We start from the raw sequence: 26,211 nt of genomic DNA, 5'->3' as shown, positions 1-26,211 counted from the left end.
ATCATTACTGAAACTGCATGTAGCAGAGTGCTAAAGCTAGTGTTAAGTTTGTATATCTTCATAGTAGTATTTTTATATGGGGCATTCTTTCTGAAATTTGTGCCCCTATAGGGGTAAGCAACCTTGGCACTTTTATGACTGACTGACTCAGGAATTCTGGGAGTTGAAGTCCACGAGTCATAAAAGAGCCAAGGTTATCTACCCCTGCCAATGAAAAGAACATTGACAAATCCCATTTAACACAGGCAATTTCTATTTCAACTCCTCAATCTTCACTTTTCCAGAGAAGATTGGGGAACTAGTATTTCAATTATTTTAAAGAGATTTCCTTCTACAGTCAGAAAGCTCTGTCATACTTTAAATTATTCTGAACATGTAACGCCTTCTATAGTGAAATGTTAGGCTTTCATTCCAGTTTTAGTCATCTCTCCTAAAACCAAATCATTCTGATTTCAGAAAGTCTAATATTGAAATTTGTAGGTTTATAAATTTAGTACAAAATTAGCAACCGATAAAAATGAATAACACAGTTTAATTCAGTAATACGTGAGTCAATATTTATTAGACTTTTAAAAATATATTCCTTTATTGCCAGCCATTGTTGGGGAAATTCACATTCTCAAAGTATTTACAAAGCACCCCATCCTTATTTGGTTATTCAGAAATTTTGGGAGGCTATTTTTGTTTAGTTTTATAAATAAAAAGTTATAAATAAAATGTTCCTACATTTCATTTTTTTTCTTCTGCTGCGAGACAATAGAGGAAAATTCTTTTGCATATTTACATGAACTGAGTGCCAATGTAAATTGTACCAGCAATTCTAGCTTCCATTATCCCCTACATTAGAGTTTTTACTTGCTAATCTTCTGGTCTGTAATTCTGGGTCTTTTAGTTGTTCAGCAAGCACATTGCTTCATAATATATAGATATTTCTTCTTCTAAAGTGATGACCTTATTTAGTTTCATGTGCATATATAATCTCTTTTGGAAAAGAAAATAGCTACTTGCTACTCTGAAGGTTAGTTGTTCTACCATAATATGACTTTATAATCTTCCAAGGTAGAGCAAAAAATACATGGAGAAAGAAAAGGAAGTTCCATAAATAACTTCAAGCATGACTTCAGTTGTTTTTCTTATGGTGTAGATTTATAATCTGTGAGGGCATTGCTTAATTTCTGGCCCCTGGAAAAGTGCTTTTCTTTCAACCATGCTTGCTTCTGAATAATGCAATATTTCTTAGATGGCATTCTAGGTTTCCTCCCATGAATAGTTTGGGCACATATAAGTCGCCATGCAAATTATTTAGAATTTTTGAATGTATCTTTTCCTATTTATAAGGGGAAAAAATCTACCTGTGACATCGTCACTTTTATAAATATTGCATTATTATGTTGAAAAAGACTTGAGGTTCTTAAACACATACTTCTTCATGATAAACCTGATGTATTTAATTATGTTTCTTTGTAACCACTGCCCTGAGTCCAGAATGAAACTACCATTTCCTAAAAGATGTAACTGACTTCTCAATCTGAAACGTACTCTTTGAAAGATAGTTGACATCACTTTTAGGACTGGAGTAAGTAAGCTTCCAGTTTCTAAGTCTTTCACCAGACAAAATGAGTTGCTACAAGGACTACATTTTTCAAGAGAATTATGAACACATTTGTCAGCAATCTGAATTTGGAAAGCCTGTCGCAGAGAAATTTTACAATTCCCAGCAACACTGGCAAATTTGCAGAGTGAGCTTTATTTAGTGCAAGCTGCTTGACCTGCACAAACTGCACACATTTTCCCATAGTGCATTGACTGAACGGAAGCAGCAATATAGCAAGATCTGTTCATGACCCAGAATATGCAGAGGTTTTTCTTATTAGCTTGAGTAGTTATTCTCGTTTTTGCCATAGCAACATAATGAGCCTTCCCCCCCCCCCTTGTCTTTTCTTAGTTTCACTCCATATAAGAACAATCAATAAACATTCATTTGCAGTAAGGGATTTTTCCTTTCCTAACACGACCCTATTCTTTTCCATTAGTCATTTCATAAAGGCAAGACATCAGTAGTGTTTAAACTTCAGATATTTTAGATAAATACTGTTTGCAGAATGCCTGGCTAAATAATATTCGGTCATAGAATAATGTTTTGTTTTTGCTTCCTTTTTTGGCATCTAATGAGATATATTTTTTAAATGTGTAGATTTAGAATCAGTTTTAGCTGGAGGGCAGAAATAGATGGGTTAGGAATGTAAAATAAATCACTGTGGCTATTTCAAAATAAAAAAAGTTAACCAAATACATAATCTAAAAATGATTTCATATTATTGTATTTTTAGAATCCCCAAACCTCTGTGTTGGTGGTTGTCCAATGTTTTTCTTATTTTCTGGCACAAGAAGTCTGTAGTTGGAGCTGTTATAGATTAGACAGTGTTTCTAATATAGTTATATAGAAGTAAAAAGGCACGGTTAGAATTTTACATGAATTGCTTTTTGGAATTTTCCTGTTTTATTGTGGTCATGTTTAGATTATTTCAATAAACATTCACTGTAGGTGAAATTGTTCTGGTGGTTTTTTCTACAGTATTTTCAGAAAAAAAATTCATCATCATCTGTGTAAGTAACACATAGACATATAAAGACCTGTCCCTTCGAAAGACTTCAGTATTGTATACCTTTGTATTATTGAAAACAATTAGTTTATGTTACCCTGAATTATATGCTAGCATAAAACATAAGAAATCCATCCATAGATTTGGAAGGATTTTATTTCTCCTAAATCAGCAAAGGTTTGGATCACTGATAATTTAATAAAAATGTAATCTTTTCTGATCTTCTCTGTAGTAATAGACTACATAAAGATACAAGATTCTGTAAACTTGTAGTACTATATCTTACCTATTATGTTGTTAAGAGTCTTTTACTACTTGTGCTTTTACTACTAATTCCAAACCTTATTCTGTATTCTATCTCTTAAATCCTATAATCTCTACTGTGTTCTCCCTTGTCTTACTTCTTAACTATATCTAAAGCTACTCTGCTTTTTTTCTTTCTGTGTCTTCTTGATCTTCTCTTTCAATGCCAATGACTCCTGTTCAGCTGACCTCCTTTCTAAAGGGCTGGCTTGACTGATCTACAAGGGTGGGTTCATAAGGTGTAATGGGTGCAGGAAGTACAGATATTAAAGCTCTGTGTGGCTTTTCTTCCACAGATCAATGCTTTTCTCTCCATAAGCATATTTCCATTTGAGCAAACAGGAGCTTGAAAATTAGATCAATACCCAGATTAGTTAATTGATACTATACTCTTATGCAGGGCTTTTTTTCCTCATAGAACGCCCAGAACAGAGTTCTGGCACCTTTTTTGGATGGAACCTTGTAGGGTAGGCAAGGAGGGTTGTATGACATGTGTGAGTTCCGGCACCTTTTTTTTTTTTTTCAAAAAAAGCACTGCGTCTTTTGTAAGTTTACTCTAAAGGGATTGTTTTGTTGGAAGAAAAATCAGGTCTAGTTCTAAGCCGGGAGAAAGACGCTGAAATAAAATGGAGGCAGGCTGCAAGAAAGAAGGTCTCTATTTACTTGGTAGCCAGAAACGTCAGTGATACAGCATATTCCTGGAATGACTGACAAAATGGGGTTGAGAGTGGATGGCTTTATATACATTCTTTGGGGCTTTGTGTGAATGCCTGTTCCTGTATAAGAATATATCCTTTAATATTTTAATGGCTGTTGCCATATTCCTATGGAGTTATGTAGGGGTCATGGCTGGCTCTTTAGGCAAGAGAGGAAATGCAAATCCTAGGTGTTTTGTTTGTCTGACTTAATCTTGTCAGTTGGATTCCTTGCCTATTGTGTTGCTTATTTAGGGTTTCTGGCTGTTCTTTGTTTATGAATAATATGGTTCAGCTTTCTGAATGGATGCAAAATATCCATTCCTAAAGACTAGCCTCTTCAAGCTTCTGCTTGAGGCTGTTTTCCTATAGCAGGAAAACTGGGGCTGCTTTCTGCCTTTGTTAAGATTTTTCTCTTCTTCTTTAGGGGAAATATTCTATCCTGCTTTTTTAATATCTTCTAGAATATTTTTATTCTGGGGAGGGGGGGGGCTTCCCACAATTTATCCCCAAATATCCTAAACCAATATGCGTAGGATTATCACCTGAAACATTTGAGGTACCAAATTTTATAGTCCATTATAAAGTTTCTTTGACTATTTTATAAATAATAATTATTTAGTGTATCTCCACACACCTAATCCTAACCCTAACCCTAACATCAATTGGTTAGGACTCCACAGAGATACCAGTATAGATTAGTCTGCATTATATTGAGTTTTCAATTTGCCTGAATATCTTTGACTTAAGAAGCTGTACTGTAAGAAAAAGTTTCCAAGCTGTGTATCTCAAAAACTAGAAGTAGTTCCATGCTGATTTAGATGCCCTTTCCTATGTATCCTGCTGTCACCAGCTATGGCCAAGATAATGCACCATGAAGTAGAGAAGCATGGGTAATATACATTTTAGTACTACAGGAATTGGAGAGAGAACACAGCCCCAAAGATGCTAATGTCAAATGTAACTGTTTTTATGAAATAAAAGCAAAAATGTAAAGAATATGCTGTAAATCACAATTAATTCAAGTATTGTGTATATTGTATAGTATAGTGCTTATGCGAACTGAGAATTAAACTAGCTGTGTATATATTTTAAATTTTGTTTTAAACTTGAAGTAGCTATAAAAACTGCACTTTTGCACAGAGAACAAATAAAAAGTTTGCCTTAATTCTTTGTCTGCTGTCCCCTTTCTGTATTTACAGTCTTTCTAGTCTTCCTCTCAGGCACACATACAGATGAATATAATGTTTTTTTTTCTGGTGTGGTAGAAAAGGTTAGGAATTCATAAGACATTTTACATTGGAAACATTTTGAGTTTGAAGTGCCCTATTTTGAGCTGGCTGTGCCAACCTTTTCATGACATGATCTTGACTTTGAAACAAACTGAAAATGTTTTGGACATCCCAAGAAAAGAGTTGTTAAAATAATAATGATAAGAATAATTATAAATAATTAATTACAGTATAATTATGGTGAAAACAAAACAAAAATGCTATCTTCCAAGACAATCATAAATGAAGAAATGTCTAGATAGACAAAATTAACACAAAAATAATTAGTGGTGGCAGGTATTAAAGGAAGTAAAACTAAACAGTTTTTCCCAGATTAATCTCTGTACATGCGTTGAATTTCAGCTCTTCATATAATGATTGAAAATTTAATTCTTTATCTCTATTCCTTTTTCTAGAAAGATGAGAAAGCAACAATAGCCAAAATGAATCGCCAACGTACTAATTCCATTGGTCACAACCCACCACACTGGGGAGTAGATCGCTCTTTTTATAATCACTTAAGCACCAGTCAAGTTTCTAAAGAGATGAAAAGAATGGTAAGGACATTCAGATCTATGGAATATTACTGCCATTGTTGGCAAGTGTATGTTAAGTGTAATTTCCTTGATATTCTGTTTCCCCGAATTGTTCTTACTCATGAAAGTAATTTCTATTTTATTACTCTATTCATGGTTTTTTAAAAATATTTATTTTGATAAAAGTTCTGATCATTATCATTGTGGCAAATTGCCAGAAAGTGCTTCTGATGATTCCCCTGCCCCTCATATACATCCTTGTACTGAAATGAGTTGCTTTGTGAAAATGGATTAAGGATTGAAGCTTAGAAATTGCCACAGCCACATTATCTCACTTATCACACCTGTTATAAATGGGTGACTAAGAGTGAAGGGCACTTACTTAGATTCATTGCATGACGTAATCTGTGAGATGTAAATTGCATCAAGCATGTGGTTCATGATTTAATAGCCATATTTAGAAAGAAAGCATTAGAAGAAATAACAGAAGAACTTACAAATCAGCTCCTCACAGAGAAGACCATCCAAAATGGTGTTTAATCCTTTTAGCTGTTGCGGGGATTTGCTAGACATACTTTAGCCATAAGCCACACCTTTATGGCTGATATTTTTTTATTTGAGTTTGAAAGCATGTAATATGCTTATGGATATCAGGATTCATTGTTAGAACAATTGGCAACTGTATTTCTCTGAAGCCATAGTTCACAAAACAATAATACGTTATCATTCGCTGTTGTCTTTATAGATATAAATAGGAAAGTTAATCCATAGGTTATTCATTGTATAGCAAAATTGTCCAAATTAAGATGCTTTATCTCCATAAATGCAGTCTTTAAAAAAGAAATATCTGTTCAGTTTAAAATGCTTCACAAGAGCCTTTATTGGTTATGAAATTCAATTATTTCACATAAAGTCAATTTTGTTTGGCATATTAACTATGCATTAAGAAAAGCTTTACCCAATAAATTGATTTTCCTTTTAATAATGCATCTTTGAAATTTGGTTAGAAAATGATTTTACAGGATACATGTTCGCAGTATCTTGCAATAGATCTAATTTTAAAAGCAGATATTCAGTAGGGAAATACAAATTATGTAATTAACCTTTTGCAGGTATGAAATGCTATATGTTCAAGCTGAACATTGTAAACACTTTGTAATTGCATTTCTTTCTACACATGATGCAAATGCTTTAATTATTTGTAACACTGATTCTATTTAGAGAGGAATAGATATTCCTCTTATTTAGGCAGGGATTTATCAATACAGAGTATACAAAGAGTTTATTCCGACATACTTGCAAATCACTAATATCTGCCTTAGCAAAAAGTGTTAAATTTAAAGTTTAACTATATATTTAAAAAAGATTATATACTGAAAATAACCCAAACCCCATTTCAATACTGATAGTAATTCGGGAACTAGAGCAGAATCCTCTGGCAGTTTTGACAATCAGGGCTTTATAGGTAGTGTATTGGCTAGTATCCATTTAGGTTCTGGATAATGGCGGACACCCAGGCACTTAATAGGATTATCTTTCAAGGATGAGCAATTGCTGTTTCCAGTGTAATTTAGAGACTAGTAATTTTGGATGTTCAACCTCAAACTTAGAATCTAAACTGAAATGCAGCCAGTTTGCTGCACCCAACAAACTGTTTTGCACAATATACAATAAGAATTTGTTTTTAGAATAGGAGAAACATCACAATTCTTTTTAAACAAAAGGATCTAACAGTGTTCTAAATTCAGTTTTCCTTTCCCAAACAGTTCTGCTCCACAACCTGACTTTTCAAGAGTATCTTGTTAAAGTTATCTTTAAAAAAATAAAAAAGCACCTTTCCTCATTTTCTTTGTTTCCATGAAAATCTACAAAAGAGGCACAAGGAAACATTTGCCTTCCAGTTATTACTACTGTACCATTCCTAGCAATCTTAGCCATCATTGACAGTATTTAAGTGACTACGGGAGTTCAGCATCTAGAGGTCATAAATTCTCTGTCCTGTTTTAAGGAAAGGAAAACATTTAAAGTAGATGTAAACTAATGAGCTAAAAATAATTATTCTTATCTCCTTCTGACATTAACAATTTACTCGTTTTAAATAATATAGCTATTGCCCAGTTAGCAATGGGAAGAATTCAACTACTGCAAGAAGCTAAATAATAAGCTAATTTGGGTGTCTGAATATCGTAGCTCAATTCAATTGTACAATATAAATTAGCAGGTTTATAGCCTATGTATTTATATAATGTATGTTAATCACTAATTTAATTCTTGGAAACAAAATAAATGCATCTTTGCATACAACAAAATCTAGAAAGGATTCTGTGCATTAGTTCCCACACTGCAAAATAATGGGAAGCACATTCTGGTATCTTCTGCCAGCCAGAGAAAGAAAGACTGCTGAGTCAACTATATTCCAATAAGAACACTGGTTGGAATTTTATCTATGGAATTTTCAGTTTTATTTTGGTATTGTCAAACTCTTACTTTACCTCCACCTTCCCACTTCACTATGTCGTTGGGTATTTTTTAGGTACAATTAGTTATTTCAATCAAAAATAGTATTCAGTGTGCTTAATGATAATAGGACAATAAAATACAAATGATGCTAAGATTGAAATGTTAAAACTCAACACTAAAAATCATACCAAAGATAGATATGTATACACAAACACAATACACAGAGAAACACACACACATGACAGAGGTTTAAGAATCTTGGGGACCTGCTGTTTCTCAGGAAGAATAAAATATTTAAAAATAAATTCTTTGAACATAGATTATACATCACATAGGTTTCAGCTTATAGAGAATTTGAAGATGACTGTAACATTGGCAGCCCATTGTGGGAAAGCGTAATTAAAAACTTCAAACTTTTTAAGATCAGAAACCAATCAGCAAAACATGTACAGGTAGTCCTCGACTTACGACCAGAATTGAACCAAAATTTCTGTTGCTGAGGAAACAGTTGTTAAGTGAATCTTGCTCCATTTTATGACCTTTCTTGCTACAGTTGTTAAGCGAATCACTGCAAATCAGTTGGTAACATAGTTGTTAAGTGAATTTGGCTTCCTCATTGACTTTGCCTGTCAGAAGGTCGCAAAAGGGGATCACATGACCCTGGGACACTGCAACTGTCATAAATATGAATCAGTTGCCAAGCGCCTGAATTTTGATCATGTGACCATGGGGATGCCGCAACGGTCATAAGTGTGAGGAACAGTCATAGGTCACTTTTTTCAGTCCTGTTGTAAGTTTGAACTAAACAAACTGTTGTAAGTTGAGGATTACCTGTATGTCTCAATAAAAAAAAGAGAGCTATCTGAAGTAAGATAAATGTTTTGAAAACAGTGGAATGGAATAGCAGTAAGTCCAGTTCAGAATATCTTTTATTAAAAAAAAAAAAAAAAAGATAGTACTTTTTTTGGAAGGCCCTGCACTCTGAGAAAATTGTTGGTTTACCCTTTCATATCTCTAGGAACTGCACTGATTTCTTGTGCATTAAAAGCATGGGAAACACTTTCCTGAAGGAAAATTGTGCGCTGCAGTTTTAAATATATGAGACTGGGTCCTCTTAGCTCAAAGTTAAGAATACATGATCTCAATCATTCCATTGTATTATAGGTATTAATATATTTTCTGTATATACATGATTGTAACATGGTTAATAATGTCTCTGAGCATTCCAGTTTAGTTCCCGATGATGTGCATATGGTTTTTCTTTGCAAAATTATAGAAATTACTTACCGTTATCTTCTTCTGAGATTTTTTTTTTCCTCTTGCAGTCCAGTCTACAGTTCTAGGAATTCTTAGTAGTTTATTGTCAAGCTACTTACAAAGTTTTAACTTTTTAAGATAAGCTGATGTTAGAGAGATGCTGTCACCTAGCTGTGTGCACCACAATTACACTTTCCTGTCTTAAGTACATAAACCGGATGTAAACAGCGTGTGTTGACTGACGTGTTAGTGATTACTTCAGATTTATTTTTTTAAAAAAGGATCATCCATACTGTATTTAATATTAGGCACATAAATGTTAACTATACAGAGCAAAAAAAAAAGGAAGTATAGTGTTTTGGAGAAAAGAAAATCCTCTTAGAATAACTGTAGATATTGCATAGACTGATGAGATAGCAATACCGTTCCATTAATCTGAAGTTTGTAAAGTATTCTGGGCCCTGACCTGGAATAGATAAAGCTCCATACTCTTGGCAAGACACTTATCAGCATGATGTTACAAATGGATGTCCCCTAAGTGGTTTTGCATCAACTGTAATGTATTCACTGTCATTTTGTTTGGCTAATTAGCATTCTTCTCTCTTCTTTTCAGGGTTTTGAAGATCCAAAAGACAAGTAAGGAAAGGGAACATTAATTATTCTTTTTTATTGAAATGTGAGAAGTTTGTCACTGTACAAAATAGAATGCTATCTTATTTTTGTGCTTTTCTTTGGTGTAATTTTTCTCCATAAATAATTGTTAAATGTTAGAATACATATCACCCTGCCACGGATTTTAGCTTTCATTATTTAATGTAAGCTTTCATAATTAATCATGCAGATTCTTAATTTATCTAAAATACACAACCAATCAAAAGAAGGGATGAAATATTGAAATATTTTTTTTATAAAATGAGGAAGACTGAAGTGTAGTAATGGTAAAGAATTAGCCTTGGACAAAGTACCAGCTTGCAAATACTGCTAAGCTAGTCCAACATTTTAAAATGTTAAACTAGACCAATATATTATTTGTTCAATAAATCTTGATTTTAAAAAGGTGGTTTGGTTTTCAAAAAAACAGCATGGATTGTTTACTTACAGTAGAGGCTATATCTCAAGATATAACTAAGTAGTTGTTTTCATTACAACCCTCCTTTGTGGCACATCTAGAGTCTTAGTTCCACTTCAGATTGCACAAAAATGGATGACTGAGTAGGAAAGATATAGGAACCCTTTAACTCATCTCTATATATCCATATATGTTTGGATATCCTCCTTGTTGATTGCTGATTATAGTCTATAAAAGGCTGTGGAAAATGCCTTCTACATCTTGGAAGTTTAAAGCTTGGAGTTTTCAATTTCTACAATAATTTTTAGAGTCACCTCTAAGATGTTATTTATTGGAGATAGTATGTTGAGCTTGTAGTAAATTGGCTAATCAAAGTAGAAGAGAAGAAAAGATAGTTCACCAGATCTTAGAGTTATATGAATACGAGAATATGGGTGATAAAAAACATTACATAAACAGATCCTCCCTTCTTATTGTTTTGTCTTCAAGATACCAATTTCCATGAATGTCAAGGGACATATTTACACCAGAAGACCTGAGCATCCTTTTTTTTCCTTTTTCCCTTTTTTTGGGGGGGGGGGCAGTTTAGTTTTTGGAAGGAGAGAGCCTAAAGAAATTTGAAAGCAAAAATATCCTTGGCACTCTGACAAAATTATTATTGGAAAAACATGCTGGAAAAACCTAGAATACAAAATGACTCATCATATTATTTTATTGTTGGATAGATTTGAAAACTGCTGGTTGATCAATTATGAAATATCATAAGAGAATATATGCACTCTCGTACCCATAGAGGTAAAAAGGAGTCACAATTCGCATAAGGGAACTATATAAATGTATTACATAAGATAATCAATTTAGTTTATGAAAGAAAACAGTAATGTTGTATTTTATGCTTTGAGTCAGTTTGATTTCCGTTGATTACACAGGCAACATCTGTACATTTTTCTTGGCAACATTTTTTTGCCCTTGCCTTCTTCCTAGGGCTGAGCAAGAGGGACTGGCCCAAGCTCACCCAGCTGGTTTTGTACTTACAGTGGAACTCTGGTTTCTGGTGCTTTAACTTATACACCAGACTGGCTCTTGACAATCACATTAAAGTGTTCAAAATTATGGTATTAAAGGGGGAAGTTGAAAGTGTTTATTCAGGATCAATACTGTCAATATAATGACTTCCTTTTAATATATTTTGAACACTTTTTTAATAATAAAAAACCCATTTATCCCTACTCTTCATAATTTTCCATTTGTTTTTGTTTCGTGCTGGAAGGTGTGTAAATAGTATGGTAACTTACACTTCAGGAAGTTTAATTAGAAAATATTTTCAGAAGCATACCCTTCTGGTTGCTAATTTACCATTAACAAGAACAATTCCTCTAAAAATTTGAGGGATTGGGACTGATGCCAATTTAGACCCCCTTTAATGTAACAGTCTTTTCTGTTTTGAAAAAAGAAGTTGGCTTAAAACTAGGGTCTTGCATTCACAGATGGAATGTTCCTTTGGACTGGAGAAGGTGTCTGACTGAATAGATCAATTCTGTTGGCAGAAAGGAGAAAAAAGTGATATTTTTAGATTTCCCCTTCCTACTGCAATCCCTTGCCTTCCAAAAATCAGACACTGCTTCTACCAGAGGAAATAACATTGAATCCAATTCGGAGGTTTTAGACCAAAATCTTTATCTTAATTAAAATTTCTTGCTTAATAAAAAATAAGGCATACTTTATTTTTTTCCATATTATCCAGGAGTATCCTCTACCTGGGATTACTTCTCTGTAAACCTACATCATCCATATTTAGGAAAATAAGACTGATTTTAATAAACAAAGAGCATATTTGGGTTGCTGTTGCCTATATTATGTGGGCCAACTAAATTTGCAATGACAGCTGGCATCTTTCAGAGACTAGTTATCTACTATGAGAGAAGAATGGCAGAGAGACAGAGAACTCCAAAATAATCAGACGAGTGACTGCCTAATTAAAGATATTTGGTAGTATTTTTTAAAAAAATTGTGACGATGCCAAAGCAAATGTAATGAGTGCTACATTGGCTCTGAAAATCTACAGTGAATAATTGAAGAACTTAGCCAGACTACCATTTATTAAAAGATCTTGTGGTTTGCACTAAATTACCATCTTCTTAGGAATAAAATAGCTCTTAGAGGTTCCGCAGAAGATTAAGACGGAATATTTTAAATTCTGTATGGTATGCAATGGGTATGCCTTTTAATACCTTCCATTATATCCAAACTAGTGAAGAATGTAGACTACAAAACTCTTTGTCCTTTCTGACAAAAGATGTCTTCAGAATAAAAATAGTTGCAGAAATCCTTATTAGATGATTTTAAGTGTGCATGAATGCTGAAGTGCCTTGATGTACTTTACAGTTTATAGTATCCTGAAGGAGCTGTACTGAAGGGGGTGAAGATTCATTGCACAGGTAGTCCAGGACTTATAGCCATCCATTCAGCAACTGTTCAAAGTTACGATGGTACTGAATGAATGCTGGTTATGACCAATGCTTGGAAATCTAGCCATCCCAGCATCCCAAGGTCCCTTAATTGCAATCTGGGCATTTGAAAACCAGCTGGCACTTATGACTGGTTGCAGCACCCCACTATCACGCGATTGCCATTTGCAATATTCACTGCCAACTTCTGCAGAAAGTCAATTGGGAAGCCGGCAGGGAAGTTACAAGTGGCTCTGATAAGTCACCCTCACCCGTGCTCCCTCCCTCAGCCCCCTCCACTTTGGGCTGTGCTGGCCACTCACATACCCCTGTGCATCTTCCCAAACCTCCCCGACCCTCCCTTACCGCTTGTGCAGCCCTGCTCAACACTCTCTGTGCCTTGCCTCACCTCACTTGCTCCCTCACGCACCCTCCCCAAGCCTCAATATACCTCCCTTGCGTAGCCCCCCTCCCTTCATGCACACTCCCCTATCCTCATTATATTTCCCTCATGTTGCCATGCACCTTCTCTGACGTTTGCAGAGCCTCCCTCGCACTCTTGCCACTCTCCTTGAGCCTTGCCAGGTCTCCCTCGTGCATGCCTATGCATCCCTTAGCACTCTTCTCCTGCCTGCCAGCCTGTTTGCAAGCTGCCTGGAACTCGCATCTTCCTGCCAGCTTCCCCACTGATCTGTTTGTGGGAAGCCAGCAGGAAGTTGCCTCACCTAAGAACTGTGGGACTTGGTTAACAGTGGCAACCAGGACTTCTGGAGTGTCATCACTAAGTGATGTGGCCATCCTTTGTGACAGAAATTCCGGTTCCAATTGCCATCATAAGTCAAGTATTCTATACCTTTCTCCCACTTTCTCCTGAGACAGGCCTAAGGGAAGAGATACCTCCATTGCCAGTTTTGGAATAAAAGAGAACTCAAGGGAAGAAAAGTTTGAATAAAGGAGTGAGAAGCTAAATTAGACAAATTGGTTATAAGTATTATTGCTTGTTGTATGAATTTCCACCACATTTTTGTCAACCCCTGGGTGAGCTAGGTGCCTTGTGTCTGCTGTGGAAAAAGGAGCCAAAGAATTGTAGAATGGGACATAGGAGAGGTGCTCTTGAGAGTGGGATCTTACATCTGGAAAGTTCTAGTCCTTTCGACTTTAAGTAATAACTTTAAGACATTTTCTTTTGTGTAAACACCACTTAATTGGCCTCTACTTTATTCTGTTGTTTCAGAAATATCCAGGAAAGCATGAATCCAGAAGACGAGGTGGATGAGTTTCTGGGTCGTGCAATTGATGCAAGAAGTATCGACCGGTTACGTTCAGAGCACGTTCGCAAGTTTCTGTTAACGTTCAGGGAGCTTGACTTGGAGAAAAAGGTATGTAAGGATTGTATGGGTCTATGAAATCCCTTAGCAAGAGCCAAACTAGATGTCAGGGCAGAAAACTGGTGTGCTTAATCATAGTTCTGTGTAAATTCATATGAATGTCCAAAAGAGGTACCTAATGGAATGTTTAGACCCTCCTTCCATTTGAGTTTTATCTCACTAATGCTATTGATTTTTTTCCCTCAAAGTAGTCATTTTCAGTAGACAAATGGATGGAAAATTTAGAGTGATGAAAAGTGGGACAATTCAACACTTTAGACATTTATACTATAAATAACAATTGTCTACTTGACCATCATAAACTACATGCATATATATATACGTATGGTATGTATTATTAAAGAAGTTTTCCCACAAAGTAAAAACAATACAAACATTAAGTTAAAGATAAGAGAAATAGAGAATGACAATAGAAAGTGAAAAATACATTAAGAAAAGAAATAGAAAAGAAGAAAAAGAAAAATAATAATAAAGTAATAGGTCCAGTCTTCTTAACCACAGTCATAAATACATTTATATTTTGCTTTCTCTGTCTGAGGTTACAGAATTTTCCTTTCTATAATCTACTCATTCTAATAATAAAATGCATAAATCATCCATTCATATTTTTTTCAGCAAAAAATCCATATGGAGTTTCTAGTCAATAATAAATGCAATAATTGATCTTTCTCTAAGCAAACAAGTTAATTTTGCCATCTGGGCTAGTTCTGTTATTTCCATCAACCATTCTTCCATTGTGGTATTTTAGACCTTTTGTATTTTTGGATATGTAATTGTCTGGCAGCAGTGATCATATATATAAATAATTTCCCATGTTTTTTTCTAGTTGCTTATCCAGTAATCCCAACAATAAAAGTTCCAATATCAGCTGAATCTTAGTCTTTAGAATTCTTTGTATCTGTATATGTAACTGAAAGCAAATTTTTCTGGCTTTTTTACAAGTTTACTAGACAGAATGTTGTCCACATTTCCAACATAAATTTTAGGTATCTTTATACATTCTAGATAATTTTTCTGGGGTTATGTATCAATGGTACATCATTTTATAAAAAAATTCTCTTTAAGATAGTAACAGTGTCAATGTTAATCGTTTCTTTAACTTGCTTGTCCTCCATTTCAAACTTTGGCAAGAGTTTATACATTTTAGTAATTACACATTCATCACTTGTACATATAATCCATCTGAAGGTTCTGTCCATTGTTGCTCAGTTCCAAAAATTCTATTATCTACCTTAAATCTTTCTCTTAACTGTGCATACAAAACCCATTAAAAACTAAATCCCTCCACAACCAGTTCTCTTGAGTTAATCTTATATTCTTTATGTTCTTGTTATAACATCTCTCAATAGGTTAACCATTTCTATGCTCTTTCCTGTAAAATGCTTTTGTGCTGAAATCCATAAAGGCATTTTTGATCACAGAATGTTTATATCTATGCCATTCTCTCAGTATTCTAATATTCTAACATAATGTCCCAAAAGTGCTTTCTTTCAAAAGGCAATTGGACTTCCTTGTTTTGCTTGAAGATGTTCCGCTTCTCATCCAAGAAGCTTCTTCAGTTCTGACTGAATGGTGGAGAATGGATGGATTTATATTCCTTGCAGTCATCTGGTTGTTAGCCCTCTTTCTGAGAGTCGTTGAGGCCACTTGGAGGTTTATCTGTACCCTCAGGAACACCTGAATCCTGTACTCAGCAATTTTTTATTTCTGGAAATCTGTTCATACTCCCACACCGTTTGAAGGGTGCATAGCTAAATGTCCATGGAGACCCTTCAAATGGCGTGGGAGTATGAAAAGAGGTCTTTGTCTCTTATCCACAAAGACTTTTTGGAAGGCAAAAATCACCACTGGCCATTGTTCACAACTGTAGTATCATCTCTGCGATTTGAGACACAGCTAGTCTGCCATAGAACCTCACCTGAAAATCTGGTCCTCATGACCATCCACAAGATTTAGGCAAACACATATTTCAAGACTTGGGTTTGTTATTTTCACATCTTTTTAGGCCTTCATTCAAATATTTTTTTTAAAAAAAATTGCCTCAGCAACTAGAAAAAAGTTACTTTTTCATGTTGGCAAAAAGTTTAACAGTCTCTTTTCAGTAAAGATAATGTTCAGAAAGTTTTTGAAAGAGGTGGTCTTTCATTAAATATAATTGGCTTATGACTTTTTACCTTCTTTCCCAGTAGTTCAGATATCTATAAAGATGATTGTTTCAGAAATCCCTGCTATCAATCTGAAAACCTTTTTATCAGTGTCCAGAGAATCTTACAGTTTAAATTAATACAGCAAGCCAAATTTGCTAAGAAGGACTTGTAATAAAAGGCCACTAGTGGCTCTTGTAAAATTGCTAGATTACAGTTTATAACATCCTTGACTATTGATCGCTACAACTGGTGGGCCTGGGATTCAACAATATCTAGTAGATCATAAATTGTTGCCAACGAATGGGAGTTTTCAGGGTTTTTTTTAAAATGAAATGGTTTCTTTCCTTACAGTATTCCAAACAGGTGGATGATCGATTTGGTACATATGTGGCTTGTGCTTCCCTAGTCTTCCTCTTCATTTGCTTTGTTCAGATCACAATAGTGCCACAGTAAGTAGATCTTTGTACATTTGCTTGTCTTATATCTATCTATTGCCTGTCTGTGTTTCACTTTATTGCACTAAAGCAAGATTGAGTAGCAACTGGTGGCCCTTAAACCCTTTTTATGGTTCTTAAAACCTCCATTGCCTTTTCTACTAATTCTCAGTGGCACAGTTGTACAAAATGAGCAGCACAGTATCTCATCATTTTAGCATTTAATATGTATAAAGAAGGGCAGGTTGCATTTTAAAACAAGAATTATAACTAATAAATTATAAGAATTATAAAAGTAGGAACAGATCACAGATAGGTAGAATCTTTAGGAATCTTTCCATTTGGAAATTGATTGATGCAAGGACTTTTAAAAAGTTGAACTTTGGAACTTTTGCTCAACTGCTGTTCAAAACAGTTTCAGTCCTGTTAACTGTGTAAGATATATTCTCTAGTAGTCTCTATGCAAGATTCTCAAGAAGCTTCCTGTATACATTAATCTCCATATTTTGAATATATGTGGCAGAAGAAGCTGTGGGTAAGTCACCTCATCTGTAGGCAAACAATCTTGAGAAATTCAGACTGGGTGGAACTGCTATATGTTTTGTACTTCAAACTGGAAAGCAAAGAAGGGTTTCTGAAAAAAAAGGAGTCATGAATTTGGGAATATGCAGGGCTAAGCCAATATTATGGTGATCCTGCTTTATCTCTGGCCTTATTAAGCCAGAAAGTAGGATCAGAATTGAAGAAAAATGTTAATGGTGAGGAATAGCATCTTAACCAACTTTGACCTGATTGGTATTCGGATCGTCCCAGGGCTGTTAGCTGGATTAAAAATCGAAAAACATCTCAGAAGAAGGCATGGTGTTGAATGGAACTGATCCCTTCCAAGCTGGTTTCAGGAAAGGGAGAGAAATAAGTATGTCAAAGAGATTCCTCCCTTTTCCAAAAACAGGTCTGGGGGTCAGGTGTGATAGGTCCAGCATTTCTCCCATCTGCCCCTCTCCATCTAAGAAGGCAGGAGATGTTTTGCTGAGGGAGAAAATGTGGGAAGGGGAGGAAGGGATGTTCAAGAAGAAAAGAGATGGGAAGAAGAATGGTTACCAGGAAAATGGAATGGCTTGCCTTCAGAAGTTGTGGGTGCTTTATCACTAGAGGCTTTTAAGAAGAGACTGGACAGCTACCTGTCTGGAATGGTATAAGGCAGGGGTGTCAAACTCAATTTCACTGAGGGCCGCATCAGCATTGTGGTTGCCCTTGGGGGGCCAGGTGGATGTGGCCAGGGTGGGTGCGGCCTACTAAGTGGGCATGGATGGAGTGGGTGTGGCCTACTGGGTGGGCGTGGTCAGCTCTACATCGTTCGCATCAAGGGTGCCTGTGGGGGCCTGGGCAGGAATGGGACAGATCTGAGGGTCTCTGGCAGAAGGGGGTGGGACCGGGGCAAGCGGCAAGGCATGGTCTATTTCTTCATTCCTCACAAAGGGTGACACCTCCCCAGCATGCACCCAGGGGTGGGGCCAACACAGCAGGGTCTGGTTCCTTGCTGTTTCCAGACGGCCTTGTGGAGCTAAGACTGAATGCGTTTCAGCATAGATGGCCATCACAAAATTGTACATTGGCTCCCTGCCGGTCTGGGCCAGGGCCAAGGCAGCGGGGGCCGTTCCCTCACGGTTTCCAGGATGGCTTCGCGGGCCACATAAAACCACTTTGTGGGCCACATCCGGCCCCCGGGCCTTGTGTTTGACATGTCTGGTATAAAGTCTCCTGCTTGAGCAGGGAGCTGGAATAGAAGACCTCCAAGGTCCTTTCCAACTCTCTTATTCTGTTAAATGAAATCTGCTTCAGCTGATGCTCTCCAAGAATGCCTGCCCTACCTTACCCATGAAATTTCTCACGACTTTTTAACTATCACTGTGAACTCTTGTGCTGGAGCACAAAAGGCAGAACGGTTCAAAAAGCATATAATTAATTTGCATTTTAGAGTGCTTCATCTAGGAAAACTAAACATAAATCAGATGAAGCTTGCAGCTAAAGTCAGCCTGATCTCTGCACTGAATATATGATTAAAAGGGATTAATGTGCTTCCTTCCTTCCTTAATGTGGATGAGTTCAGCATCTTGGAATCTTTGTATCACAGATATGTGATTTTCATTGAATGAGGACTTTCACTGGATTTTTATAAAAACTGCCCCAGCCATAATAAAAATAAGAAAATTTGCTATTTTTCTTCTGAGTGCTCCCAACCATCTTATGTAGTGCTGGAAATGTTTCCTGAGCATTTATTGCTGAGATAAGGTTTGGAGAATCCATTTTGTCAAACAAACAAACAAACAAGGTAGAAATGTGTTTATAATTTTTTTAAAAATATGTTTCTGGATGTTAATGTATTAATATGTGCCCCTGTGTAAAATAGCATCTTTCCCTGTGGTAAGATGGGTGGTCAATAAACAAATAAATAAATAACAAAAACATATTGACACAGCCATATTACATCAGGCCATAAGTTAAACCAAAAGAAGTTACATAAAAGTATAAGATTACAAATTGCAGTCATAAACTAATACATTAATTTATATAATTATTAAGATGCAAGATATATTCATGGAAATAGAATATATTTATTAATAGGTTTCAAAACCAATTTTAAGGGACACTGAGGTAAAAGAGATCATATTTAAATGGATTAGGTAGGAGTTGGACTTGAAACCATACCTGCATATGGTTATGCAGAAGATTACACATTCTACATAACCACACAAACTTTGCAAAGCTTTGGGCTTAATCCAGAGCCCTACCAAAATTGCCTACAACCCATGATTTTAGTCTAGATCAGGGGTAGGCAACCTCGGCTCTTTTAGGACTCATGGACTTCAACTCCCAGAATTCCTGAACCAGCTGTGCTGGCTCAGGAATTCTGGGAGCTGAAGTCCATGAGTCCTAAAAGAGCCAAGGTTGCCTACCCCTGGTCTAGATGAAGAAAAATATTAAATAAATGGAAGTAGTCATGATAATTAAGAGCCAGTTTGGTGTGGTGGTTAAGAAAGTAGGTTATAAACTGGGACACTGTGAGTTCAGTCCCCCTTTAGGTAGCTTTGAGCCAGTTATTATCTCTCAGTCCAAGGGAGGAGGCCAGGGCACCTTGCTTCAAAAACCTTGCCAATCCAGGCAGTTGCCAGGAGTCATAGCTGACTTGAATGCACCAAAAATGGTAATGTAGTATTCAAATGCAACTAAATAAAAATGTTGGGTTTTTTTTTTTCAGTTATCCCACTATATTCAGTTCTCCTAATTTCCTCCAAAAAGGTATCAAGGATTGGAACTGCACCAGTGAGGTTGGGTGGGATTTACGAGAGATGTAGAGCATTCTATTAGGCGTTTGATCAGGGAAGCTGCTTTAGATTCACTATTTATATAGCACTGCAAACCCAAACCAGTTCTGTTTCTGCAAACCCTTTAGAGCAGGATTTCAGTTGACTGGCTGAATAACAACAGCAACAATAAAAGATGATTCAAACCAGAGCTATACTTTAGATATAAATAGTTATTTCCAAGGAATTGAAATTTAACCCTGATGTATTCATTTTATTCAGCGTACGGTATAACAGACATGGACTGGCAATATGTATTAACATTTCATCTAGAATAGTAAAACACAATAAAATATAAATGTTAAAAAGATCTACTAATGTCTAAGTCATCTAACCATTGAAGCGCAGCATCATTTGTATTAAAAAAAATCAGATACGGGACCAGTATGTGCCCTCAGCTTACAGCCGGTCATGATGTGATTTAACCCTGATAAAAGAGAAGCACCAGAACTTTTTGAAGAGAGACAGACAAGCAGGCAGGCAGGTGTAAGTAGGCTTCCTCCAACCTGCATTAATTCAACCTGCTATGATGACCATTTCAAGTGGTACAAAGTGCTGGCTAAGTTGACTGAGAATTTGAGGAATGGCAAATCACTGGAAAAGATTCTTCAGCTGCATTCTACCTTATAAAGTTGCATTGATTTTATGCCCATGATGCCATCTTGATTTCTACTTGACATGTCTAGGAGCTGTGGTTTGTTAAAGGCACTTACAGGTATTCTTCTTGATAGAGCTTGATAGAACTTGATAAAGAAGGACTAGGGTGACATGATAGCAGTATTCCAATATTTGAGAGGCTCCTACAAAGGGGTCAAACTATTTTCCAAAACACCAATAGGAAAAACAAGAAATAATGATTGGAAACTAACCAAGGACAGAAGCAACTTAGAGCTAAGGAGAAATTTCCTAATGGTGAGAACAATCAACCAATAGCTTGTCTTCAGAAATTGTGGGTACTCCAATCATTGAAGGCTTTCAAAAGAGACTGGACAACTATTTTTCTCCTCCTCGAGAACTGTGTTGGACTAGAATACCTCAGAGGTCCCTTCCAACTTTATTATTCTATGTTCTGTGTTCTAGGAGCTATACTCCCCAAAATGGGTAGGATACATGTATTAAATTAATACAAAAGGTCTCTAAAAGCAGATGGGAGCAACAACACTATCCTCTTTGGTGAGAGCCCTGTTTAGATGAAGAGTTTCTGCCCAATAAAGTAGAGTTTTCCAGAAAGAATTTTTTTACCCACATTTCCTCTCTTGTCAGTTTTATATTCTTAGGGGAAAATTCCTGGCTTTATGTCTTTATTGCAAGCAATATTTCAGCCATAAAATATCAGGTCAGATGTACCATATTTTCCGGCGTATAAGACGACTTTCTAAACCATGAAAATCTTCTCAAAAGTCGGGGGTCGTGTTATACGCCAGGTATAAGGGGGGACAGCCTGGTGACGGAGGAGAACCAGCACAGGATCTAAGCAGCTCACCATTTTGGAAGGAAGAGTGAGCCGCGGATCCTCTGGTGACTGTTCTAGGCGCTGGAGTAGCAAAAGGATGATTTTGGATGCCTTTAGATGCCGCGCATACGCAGATATGCTGCCACGCGCAGAAGAAGAGCGAGCTGCCGAACAGCTGATGAGCGGCAAGCCGGTGAACAGCTGATGAGCGGTAGGCGACAATTATGATTAACAGTCAAGGGCGTACCATATTGAAATCAAATCTGATGTTTTTTCATTTTTATTTGATGTGCATTGGAAGAGGGGTAATCTTATATGGCGATTATAACCCAAACTCTATATTTTAACTGGAAAAGTTGGGGATCGTCTTATACGCGCAGTCGTCTTATACCCCGGAAAATACGGTAATATAAAATGTTGCTTTTAGAAACTGATATTCTCTAAGTCAGCGGTCCCCGACCTACGGTATGCGGCCTGTTACCGGGCCATGGCCTGTTGGCCACTGAACTGCAGGAATTGCTGACGAGCCCCCCCCCACTCACAGTAGCGCTGCCACATGGGCTAGTGGCCCTGTTTGCGCATGCGTGGGGGCACTAACACTGCCAAAAGCATCACGCGGGTGCTAGTGGCCCCTTTGCGCATGCATGTGGATGCCAGCATTCCATTTGTGCATACGCATGGGTGCCAGCATGCCACTGCAGTGTGCATGGTGCACTTGTGTATGCGCACACTAACGCCACCATCATGCGTGTATTTCCCTGCTCTTCCCTTTCCTTCCAGGCCTCCAAGGCAGAAAGGTTGTGAAGCTCTGCTCTAAATAGTGAAGAAATAAGGGGGGGATTGTGGGCACAAAATGCAGTGCCCCCAAAATGGTTTATAGGATTGACTGTGTTGCTGAAGTGATAGGAGAATAGATTCTTTATGGCACTGAATATGTTTTGAAGGGGGCTTTGAAATTTAGTGGCACATTTTTTTTTGCAAATTTTGCAGTGATCATTCCATTATAATCAGCAGGAATGCCAGGAAAGTGGTGAATAAATTAGCAAGTGGAAGTGGTCTTTGTAGTCAAAAAAGAGTTTGAAAGCCTGCTGGCTTTCACGAGGTTAGCCTTAATGTTCCTGAGCTTGATAATCATTGTAGTTGAATTATGGATGAGGTTGCATGGCAGGAGGAATGCAAGCCTGCTCGGTTTGTGGATTTGATACATAATAAGTCAGAAAAATTGTCAAGTTAAAATGTACACTCATATATGGTAATGATGTTCAAAACTGAAATGGCAAATAACTCTAAATAAAAATCTAAGTATAGTTTAGCTCCAAAGGTCGTTAGAAATGCCTCTGAAGGCGGCAGACTTGCTGGTGGCACATAACCACTTTGTACGTTTGCTCTGGTGTCCTTTCAACTTTCTACAGGCATTTTTTTCATAGTAGGGAGACAAGAAGGAGGAATGATGGAGACATAGGAATATTGCCAGCTTGCCCAGTATTGCATATGCCAGAAAGAATTTGTGCATGACACCAGCAAGATACTGCAATAAAGTAACGCCTAATGGGATATATACAGGCAAGTTTCTTGCCTCTACAATACTTCAAAATGTGTTGTTGAATTATTATCCTTAGTACCCCTTAGTACCCCTTATATTCATACTGGCGAATATCTGTAGCTCGGTGTAGGATGAGGGTGAAGGTTCGTTCTCCGAGCTTGAGGGTTGGTTTCCGAAAGTTTTGTTACCAGGCTAGGTAACGCTGCTGAAGATGTTATCTAGCCTGGTAACGAAACGTTCGGAAACCAACCCTCAAGCTTGGAGAACGAACCTTCACCCTCATTTATCGTACTTTGGGGCTTATGGGTCATTATAGTTCAGCAGTAACTGAAGGGCTTCCTACCCCTGGTTTGATTCTTGCTGAAGATACCTCTGTAATGGAAAGCATATATGAAACACCAAGGAGAATGGTATTGGCGTCCCTAACCTGATTCTTGCTGATTAAGGAATCCAGCAAATGAGTTTTCCCATTCTCTTAATTACATTATGGAATTTATGAGAAAGTCTTTCCCTTCCCATCTCTTTGAATCAGATCCCCTTTGTTTCTCTTTTAAACTGAAGATTACTGCACAAAGCTGAGCTGTGCTAGGGAAGCTGTGTTGAAGGTGCAGCTATTATCTAAATTATAAAGTTGTTATTCATATCTCAAGGAAATTGCCCCTGTGTATCAGAGGAAAGCAATTTTGTGTGTGGGGGGGGGAAGGGTATTATATCACAGAGAAAGTCTGAAATACTGTTTTTTCCCCAACTTAGTTTCCCTAAGTCAGACATATCAAACAAAAGCCGAGGTGGCACAGCAGTTAGAGTGCAGTACTGCAGGCCACTTTAGCTGACTGTGTTCAGCAGGTCAGCGGTTCAAATCTCACCGGCTCAAGGTTGACTCAGCCTTCCATCCTTCCGGGGTAGGTAAAATGAGGACCCAGATTGTTGGGTGCAATGTAAATATATATATACATTGCTTACTGGTGTACACCGCTTAGAGAGTGCTTGCACTTAAAGTGGTATATAAGTCTCATAAATAAATAAATAAACAAGGCCCGGGGGCCGGATGCGGCCCACGAAGTGGTTTCATGTGGCCTGCGAAGCCATCCTGGAAACAGTGAGGGAACGGCCCCTGCTGCCTTGGCCCTGGCCAGCCGGGAGCCAATGTACAATTTTATGGTGGCCATTTATGCTGAAACACATTCAGTCTTAGCTCCACAAGGCCGTTTGGAAACAGCGAGGAACCAGCCCCTGCTGTGTCGGCCCCACCCCCTGGGTGCATGCTGGGGAGGTGTCACCCTTTGTGAGGAATGAAGAAATGGACCATGCCTTGGCGCTTGCCCTGGTCCCACCCCCTTCTGCCAGAGTGTTGCGACGTCCTAGCCCAGTGTTTCATTATGAGGAAATAAACCACAAGCAGGAACGAGGAACAAACTTTACTAAAGAAGTGAAGCGTGAGAAAAGTCGGCACTGAGAACCATCCATTCTCAGTGCCTTTACATAGTGATCCTACCCACCATGCCCTAATTACACCAACCCCACCCAGCCAACACCCGGTAAACTACCATCCGGTCCCCAAACATAAATAACACACCCCATGTGCTATTAAGCCGTCCCGACAATCAGCTGGCCATGCGCATGTGCTATTAAGTCGTCCCGACAATCAGCTGGCCATGCGCATGCGGATAATCCTCTCTCTAATGTCGGGCCTCTGCGAGGCTCCGAAACTCCTCCGCTCTTCCGTGAAGACGCCGAGTGATGATGTCATAGGAAGGCTGCAACAGCTTCGGAGCTCCAAGGATGGCTGGCAAGAACAGGACCAGGTATACCGGAGGGCGTTGGGAAGACTGGTGGGGTATCACCATACTCTGATGCCTCGCAGGGCACGACGTACCGCCTCCCTTACCAGGGTTCCCCCTGGAAAGGAAACACACCAAGTTATCTAAGGTACAACACTGGTGGCATTGTCCCTCCCCCCCCCCGGTTTTCCCGGGTACTTTTTATGGAACGCCTGGACTAATCGGGGTGCATTTACATCAGCAACGTTCACCCAGGACGCTTCTGACAGAGGGTATCCTTTCCATAGGACCAAATAGTACAGCCCACCCCGTTTCATTCAGAGACCGTCAGATCTGTCCCACTCCTGCCCAGGCCCCCACAGGAACCCTTGACGCGAACGATGTAGAGCTGGCCATGCCCACCCAGTAGGCCACACCCACTCCATCCACACCCACCCAGTCGGCCGCACCCACCCGGCCCCCCGAGGGCAACCGCAATGCTGATGCGGCCCTCAATGAAACTGAGTTTGACATCCCTACCCTAAGTGATCCTTCTTTGAAAATGCTTTGAAGATGAATCTATAGTAGAAAGTCTCCTATTCCATCACTAAAATTGAAGCTCTGGTAAAGCAAGGAATTGTAAAGCCACATGAATGTGGACTTCAAGTGTACACTGGAGAATTTGAAACAGGAACTAGAAACAGTTGGGTGCAGAGACATAAAACATTCTTTTGAATAGTCTCTTTTTGTCATGTTTTGTGGTAGAAAATTTTGTTTCATCAGTATCCAAGTGATTTCATGAGATTAAAGAAGAGGTGAGTTATTAAAGAGGATAATATTTGTACTGTAGCTTAGAGTTGATTGTGGAGTTCTTAGTGCTCTCTGAACTTGATTATTGGAAAATGAAACATCTGGAAGAAAACAACCAAGCTCAGACAGCACCAAGGACTCCACGTTTCTAAACCTACAAATATAATACAGTTCTGAAGAAACCTGGGTGCTGAATAAAGCTAACAGAGATAAACAAGATTGGGCTATTGGAAATAGATAGAGAGCATACATGGGTAGAAAATGTTTTTGACCAAGAGAAATGAGGGAGGCAACCCAAAAGCACTTTCGAAAACACTTATTAGGTTTTTAAAAAAGCACTGAGAGCACTTACACAGTACCGCAAGGAGAACCAGCTAGAACTCAGTTTTCTGAAAACTAAAATCATGGCATTTGCCAAAAGGCTCAAGGGCTACTCTTGAAGAATAAATGGCCACAAGATCAAGCAGGTCTCCTCTTCCAGATACCTGCGGCTACTCTATCATTCTATCAGCAGTAGGAAGACCATAGGGACTATGTTGTTGAAAATGCACAGAAGGGTTCATCTGCTATCCTTTAATTCTTTAGGATAAAAAATGACTACTATAATATCATTATTAGCCTTCTCATTCTTCTCTACTATCCTCTCTTATTGGTATCATTATTATGATTA

General features: G+C 37.8%; 1 protein-coding gene across 1 annotated transcript in view; it reads left to right on the top strand.

The window, feature by feature from the left end:
• ADCY5 (adenylate cyclase 5) overlaps window positions 1-26,211 on the top strand; it is a 233,614-nt gene that overhangs the window by 171,158 nt on the left and 36,245 nt on the right. The window contains exons 8-11 of the mRNA XM_039351971.1: window positions 5,289-5,429; window positions 9,739-9,761; window positions 13,876-14,020; window positions 16,528-16,625. Of these exons, the coding sequence (XP_039207905.1) occupies window positions 5,289-5,429; window positions 9,739-9,761; window positions 13,876-14,020; window positions 16,528-16,625 (407 nt within the window). The remainder of the gene's footprint in view (window positions 1-5,288; window positions 5,430-9,738; window positions 9,762-13,875; window positions 14,021-16,527; window positions 16,626-26,211) is intronic.

Source organism: Crotalus tigris, unplaced genomic scaffold (genome assembly GCF_016545835.1).
Source record: "Crotalus tigris isolate CLP2741 ecotype Arizona unplaced genomic scaffold, ASM1654583v1 scf7180000018394.372285, whole genome shotgun sequence".
NCBI classification, from domain to species: domain Eukaryota; kingdom Metazoa; phylum Chordata; class Lepidosauria; order Squamata; family Viperidae; genus Crotalus; species Crotalus tigris.
Note: the sequence above shows the minus strand (reverse complement) of the source record. Positions and strands in the feature narration are given on the sequence as shown.